The 7,508-nt window shown below is 33.5% G+C and overlaps 1 protein-coding gene across 1 annotated transcript; it reads left to right on the top strand.

Moving 5' to 3' along the window:
* On the top strand, positions 1-1,929 carry LOC130646028 (ATP-dependent DNA helicase RecQ-like). Its single transcript, XM_057452162.1, has 2 exons — positions 1-515; positions 897-1,929. The coding sequence occupies exons 1-2, from the start codon at positions 1-3 to the stop codon at positions 1,927-1,929; spliced, it is 1,548 nt and encodes a 515-aa protein (XP_057308145.1).
* Positions 1,930-7,508: the final 5,579 nt, after the last annotated feature.

Raw genomic sequence — 7,508 nt, forward strand, 5'->3', positions numbered from 1 at the left:
ATGGACAAGATATTGCAATTATTTTGTAGATTGCAACAAACGTTTTTAATTAATAACATAAATAATATTATCTTAAAGCCACAGCAAGTTAAATGTTTCGAGCATCTTTTAAATGGATATGATGTTATTGGTGTTTTACCTACTGGATTTGGGAAATCCTTGTTGTTTCATTTGTTGGCAGACTTTTTGCCAAGAAAGAGTGTCCAAAATATAGTATTGATGGTGTGCCCTCTTAATTCTATCATAGAAGACCAGTTGAAAGTCTTAGAAGTGAGAGGTATTGGTGCTGGGGTGCTTCATTTGGAGCAAACAGTTGTGCCTGAAAAATTGTTTTCGTGTGATGAGAATGGTGAGCCTGAAATACCAATTTCAATTGAAAATGGCGAATTAAAACTAGTATTTGCCAACCCAGAATCTCTGCTTAGTGTCAGAGGACGAGAATTGCTAAAAAGTTCTGTTTACCAAGAAAATGTTGTCAGTTGTGTTAAAGATGAAGCACATTGTGTAAGCATGTGGTAAGTAAAAACACAAAAAAAAAGACAGGGCTGGCGAACACTTTTATGCTAGAAACAAATTTTAAAATTTTTGTTATGCGACAATGTAAAACTTTATTTTGGATGTTGTCTCCACTTCACGAATCAATTCGCCTACCCTGACTTTGTCAATGGTGAACTCAAGCTTCCAGTGTGTATTTTTAATTATTATAAACAAAATATTTTCTCTCTCTTTACTTAAAACTACATACATACATACAATATATTATAAATAAAACTATGCCGTTCAAGTAAATTCATAAATTTAAAACTTTGTATATTGCTACATAAAATAACATATATTATATATAATGTGTTTCTTCAAAAAATATAAACTTTTAATGTGCTTTATTTGATTTATAGGGGTGAGGATTTCCGAAAACTTTTTAGCGAGTTGTCTACGTTAAAGGCACTTTTCCCAGATGCTGTTACATTGGCTCTAACCGCTACTGCTACACCAGACACTGCAGAATATTTGATTAAATCGCTCGCCCTTATTACGTATAAAGTCATTGCTGTATCGCCAAATCAAAAAAATGTGTATTTAAACATACAAAGACGCCCAAACTCTAACTTGGGTTTGAAAGGATTTGAAGTTATTCTCAAACCGTTGGCTGAAAAATTAAACGTGCAAAGAGAACACTATCCCATGACAATAATTTACATGCATTTAAGATATTGTGGGTATGGGTACAAATTATTTGAAAATGTTATAAGAAATCATTATGTTGGTGACAATATTTGTCCTAGAGCAAGATTGTTTGCACAGTTTCATGCTTCTTGTACTACACAAATGAAAGAGGATATATTGAAGGAGTTAAAGAAGTCAGATTCACGAATTAGAGTAGTATTTGCTACAACTGCTCTAGGTATGGGTGTTGATGCTCCAAATATATCTAATATTATTCACATAAGTCCTCCATCAACATTAGAGTCATTCGTGCAAGAAATTGGAAGAGGAGGAAGAAATGGTGTAGCTTGTGATTCACTTTTATATTTCAACAATTCTGATTTGGCATCTAAGTATATAAGTGAGTCAATGAAAAAATACTGTGTATGGGATAGATGTCTCAGAGTATTTTTGCTAAACTATTTTGGATTTAAGAGTAAAACTCAGATTAACTGTTGCAAGAACTGTAATGTTGGTGCTGATTCTACAATTGATATCAAATTAAACGCACTTGACGACAATAAGAAGATAGCACGCAACATAGTTGAGGCTGATATGGAGATGCTTAAAGTAGAATTGTTAAAAACGGTTGAAGATATCAATTCTGATGAAAACGTGATGTTTCCTTTCCACAGTAAAATTAACACTAACATTGTAAATGAAATCTTGAGAGAATTAGCATTTATTTCTTGTGAATCAGACTTACTTTCTATGTTTGGTATTTAAAATGAAAGGTGTTCTAACGAATTATATGCTTTAATAGACAAATATGCACCTAAAATAGGTTAGTAAAAAACATAATATATATATACCATGGCATGACAAAGTTGGTGAAATCTGCAATTTCATCCACCAAAAAATTCAATGAGCCAAAATGCCAAATTTTGTCAGCTTATGGGTATATATATATATATGTTAAACAAAGGAAATTAGTTGCTTGTGCTTTTCTACCCATAAATGAAAATCAACATATTTAAAAAACGCAAGGGCGATCTTTTAATGTTAGGAAAACTGTGATGTTTTCGTCCGTTTATGTAGTTAAATGGATCAAGCAGTATTAAATCTTTTATCATTTTTTTTCCATCCTTCATACTGTCAGTCGTTGTATGATGTGTCGATGATGCATGTATTTTAGCATTTTGATCAAAATTTTCCACAATCTCTTTAATTTCATTTGCTGCCTTGCTGATTTTGCTGATAGATTTCACTGACTTATTTGCCCCCATTCTCTGAACAATTCCCTTTGTCACTCTATTCATTATTTCTTGTACCAAACATTATTTCCTTTCCCACCTTTCCAGTTGCTAAAAAAACACCACTTAAACTCCTCAGAAAGTCTGGGAGTTAATAAGCATTCCATCTGAGCTATGCTGAGAAACATCTCAATAGCATATTTGCTGTAAGCTCCTAATGATTTGAAGACAACCAAAAGTAATTTTTGGTTAATAATATTTCTGTCTCCATCTCCCTCTTTTGCTGTGTCTTTTAACTGCATCAGTAAGAGAGTTAAAAAAATTGTGCATAGGCCATAGTCATCTTCTTAGTGACAAATTTTTGAAGAACGTATGATGTGTCGACAAACTCAGTTAAAACGTGATCAAAATACTGATGTTTTTCTTCTGTAGACTAATGTGCCAGATTAGGTGGATAACAATGGATAGTCGGTTTATCATCTAGATTAGTCATACCAAAGAATTTTATTGCAGCAGTTACAATATATGCCTTTTCCATGCTTAAAAATAATTCTTCACTGCCATCATATGAGTCAAGAACTTTGGAGGGTGTTGCATTTTTTCGATTAAATTTTTCTCTAATATATTAAAAGTTCCTTGTTGATTGACAGAATCACCTTGATGTAATAAGTGGTAGGAATATTGAAGAGGAGAAGCCTTGCAATGCCACATTACAGGCTTAAAAGGCGAGCAATGTTCAAAGCGATCTGTAGGAGTGTGTGATCCAGCCAGTAAGTCTTTGGCACCTGCAAAATGCACACGTGTTAACTGGTCTCCGGAAAATGGAATTTTCATTTCCTTCATTACATCACTTTCTGTAAACAACGTATGTGATTGTGTCTGACCAACCGAAGCAGGTTCTTCAGTCAGTGGTGGATGTTCCCGATTGGGTAAGTTTTGCAACAAGCCAGCTTTACTATATAGTTCTTCAATCCAGTCCTCATATGTCCTTAGTATTTTCACACAGTCACCATATTTGTTCTCATTTGCATCCATTATTGGCATTGAAACAATGAATGATTTTTTGCTCAAATTATTCGTGTACTTGTGTTCTATGTGGCTAGGAACAATTTGCTTAAAGATACTGAACTTTGGAAAGAATTGCAGAAGCACTCGAGCGATGAGAATTTTTGTTGTGCTAATGTAGGCTTTCCATTCTGCTTGATTTAAGGTAAATTTACTTCTAAGAACTGTTGTGATATCTGCCCTTGGTGTACCATTTGGAAAATTAGTGAAGTTGGTACGATTTTCCAGAAAATTGATGGCAAATAGGCGTAGATCTTCATTATCGTTATCACTTCTCATATGTCCTTTCAAAATTCTTAAATCAAAGTTATTGCCTGTTCCCCGAAATGTACAACCTGCTTTTATTTTTGCAATTGTCGAGTCAAGAAAATGCCCACCAATTAATTCCAACAAATTGGTCTTTTTTGAAGGAGACAAAAAAATGCCAAGCTTGTTTAGTCGGATTTGCAGCTAAATGCAAAATGTATGCATGAGACAAATTACACCTTTTTTATATATAAGCCTAGTGTATTTTGAGCACAGCCTTAACATATGCTTACTTTTTCTTATATATGCTTATGATGCTTACATTTTTGACACACCAAATCTATTTTGGTTTGGAAAGAGACATTGGTGTTCTTGATATTTTGTTCCTTTTTATTTTTTTAATTGTTCTGTAAACTTTTAGGAAAATTTTATGTTCTATAATTTTTTTTAGATAAATATGGAAGTATATATATGTTAAACCTTACCTGTTTGCTGCATCCACCTTCAATCAGCAAAACACTATTGATTCTCTGAATTAAACTGAGTTCATGCCGTCTGTTATTCATCAAGATTGCATATAAAAAACAATACTGTATTTTTAGCTCATTCGGAGAGTCAGCAATATCACATGATTTACCTGACAAAGTATTGAAAATGTCAACAACAAAAGGAAAATTACCACTTAATTCCTTCCACAATTCATCTGTTGTATGGCTTGACAACTGTGTATAATCCTTACTAAGTAATACAGATGAGTTGCCTTTCCTTTTACACAGTTTCTTGCCAGCATTATTGATTTTAGTTGTTATGTCCTTTTTGAGTAATAAATCCATTTGCGGTACTTGTGTGATAACATGTGATAAAGCAGATGGCTGATTGGTATGGATTGCTCTTTCAATGGCATTTTGCTGATATATATTAAAAGGTTCAGATGAAAGTTTGTCACTGTCTTTATTATATACAGATTTAAAAATTATTGTTGATGTGTTGTTGTAAATATCCTGTGTTGCTATATTGTTGTTTGATTTTTCTTCAGATTTATTGTCAGAAACAGATATTTTAACCTTTTTCTTGGTTGATTTAAACATTGTGTAGTGTCCAATAACACCTTTTTTTTGTCCTGGTCTTTCCTGGGTGAAAAAATGTTCAGCCGCTTAATGGAAACTTTTTGTCGGAGCTCGATTTGATTAGTTTGACATGACCTTCGAAATTCCCACATTTTATTTATAAACGTGTGACAGTTTCTACATATTAACTTTGTTAAAATATCCTCTTGTGTAATATCAAGTCCACATGTTCTAATAATTTTTTGTTGCATATGTTTTTCTTTTGCTTTATTTGAAAATGTATTCACCATATGCTTTTTTGGAAGGCTTTGGCACATACCCTGCAATGACATTCATCGTATTCTTTTCGTACATATAACTTCTTTGGTGTAGTTTGTACCTAAAAATATAATAAAAATTTTTTCCTCAATTTTAAAAAAAATGTAAGCTAGTTATAGGCAAAAAGTATATATACTTTACCTTGTTATTTTCTTTGTTCATTCTGAATTAAGTTTTTGGGATTACTAATTTGAAAATACCTTGTAGAGTACACAAACCTACTATTTCTCGCTATATTACTCTTAATTATTTTACAGATATACTATAATCTAGCTAATCACAACACCTACATTGGCAAAATATTTTTACTGCTAGCTAGTACTGAGCTTGCCACATAGTGTATATATATGATGTATATATTTACAAAACTACATATCAACAACAAACCATTATTTTTCTTGTAAATAGCTAGCTACATAAATATCTCTATTCATTTCTGTAGAAAAACCAATTATAACATTTTATTTTATATTTTCAGAATGAAAAAATTGCCTCTTCTTTTTATTTTATTTTCCATCCAAGTTTCTTTTCCCGAGTGTGCACCAGACACTCAACCAGACAGAGGGGCTACCATTTTTGTTTGTAACTTGATGATACGGTCGACTCGTCTCACTCGCGGAATGTTTATAAATCTTAAGCATAATTAGTGAAAGTGAGGCTACCAATCATATTGCAAATCCGACCGGCGGGGACCAGGGCCTTCTTCTTCGCGCCATCCCCGATATCAAAAAAGCGAAAAGAGGTCCTGGGGACGATGTTGGCACTTAGGTACTATTAGGTACTCTTTACTACTACTTCGCGAATTTATTAGATCGGGCTCATTTCATACAGCATTCTCAGGGTATAAAATAGAACTAGGGTCTATAAATTATCAAAAAGACTCCTCCAACGTTAAGAACCATCCAGACCCAACCCAATTAATTTAATTAAATATCCTAGATCGAATTAGGTGGTTCACCGTGGCATTCTGTGGCAAAAGGCAATGGTATCCACGGTAGAGTACTTGTACTCGCATTAATTAATGTTTTCTCAAAGCATGGTTGGCGTGTTAAAGCATCCATGGATGCAACAGTGCACTAAAACAAAGCTGACGTCTCGCCTGATGTCCACAGTTTGTATTTTATGTACGACCAAACTTTAGCTGCGCAGAAGGAAAAGTGCGATACTAAAGATGCTTATGGTCATGCGTCTGCACCACCGGGTGCTAGTTACCAATCCCTTGAAAATCCGCCAAGTTATGATGAAGCCATGGGGAAGAAACCTCTTTAAGGCGGTATAAGGGGAGTTGTTGTTAATGCTGTCTTCAATGCCTCATTTATGAAAAAACGTACAAAGCAAGAAAGAAGCATTTTACACCTTTATTTTTGGATAGTACAATTTTAAGTTGTTGTCATTGTGTAAAGTAAACCTATTTAGCTAGCTAAAAGAGAACGAAATTTGATGATAAAGCTGGCTAACCATAATAGTTATTTTTTATCGTGTCTGTTCGATGAGTAACTCACAGCGGCACAATAAATTAGACCGCATCTTCTGAAATGACATCTTCTTTTTTAGCAATTATTTTGCTGTAGTCGTCCTCATTAATAAATACTGCATCTGAATCTGTCCTCTAATTTTTTCTCACTGAATCGGCTGACACAATTGGTATTCAGGTAATCTGCCCCTATTTTTCCCGGAATGCGTTGCGCAATGATATGAAACTTTAAAATGGGTAATCGCTCTGCTGAAATCTATCTTCCTGATCTTTAAGTTTTACCTTCCGCCGAAAACTTTTTCCGTAGTAGAAAGAAAAGAGATGATACGAAACAGATAATCACAATGCGTGTGCCCGTAGGACCATTTGAATTTCCATTTCAAATTAGAAGTGGAAAATCAAAAATAGTTGATAATTTTTATTTTCAATCGGGAATTGAAAATCAAAATCTTTTGTCGAAGAAAGCCCTGTTCGATGGCTAGTTCTGCAAGCCGTGCTTTTTCTACCTTTACATTTAAATCTAGCCATTAACTTTGAGATATAATTATGGATTATACATATTTTGCTGCTTGATTTGCTACCTCTTTGAACTTGTCTTTTTACTTGATCTGTAGAAATTTCATCGGCAAGCTTTTCATCTGGTTTCAGCTACCTATATAGCTGTCAATAAACGACTTGTTTCTTAATTCTCCAAAAAGTTTATATTCTATACTATAAGATCTAAAATGCTTGCTTAGTTTACTGGAACTTCATATAAATTGTATAATTATTATTGATATATATATAATTATATAGGGTACAACTATTTTCCTAAAAAAGTTACCAAGCTTTTCATCTTAGCCACATATGATAGGTAGGATGTTATAGCTAGATATCTACACAGGGATGATGTGCTGCCCAGCTATGTATTGTTATTTTTGTCACACTCCCTTGCTAATATGC

This window comes from Hydractinia symbiolongicarpus, chromosome 5 (genome assembly GCF_029227915.1).
Source record: "Hydractinia symbiolongicarpus strain clone_291-10 chromosome 5, HSymV2.1, whole genome shotgun sequence".
Classification (NCBI taxonomy): domain Eukaryota; kingdom Metazoa; phylum Cnidaria; class Hydrozoa; order Anthoathecata; family Hydractiniidae; genus Hydractinia; species Hydractinia symbiolongicarpus.

Bases quoted from the DNA above. Each gene is read 5' to 3' on its own strand.
- LOC130646028 (XM_057452162.1), top strand. From the start codon at position 1: ATGGACAAGATATTGCAATTATTTTGTAGATTGCAACAAACGTTTTTA. The intron at 516-896 runs GTAAGTAAAAAC...TTTGATTTATAG, and splicing joins GCACATTGTGTAAGCATGTG to GGGTGAGGATTTCCGAAAAC.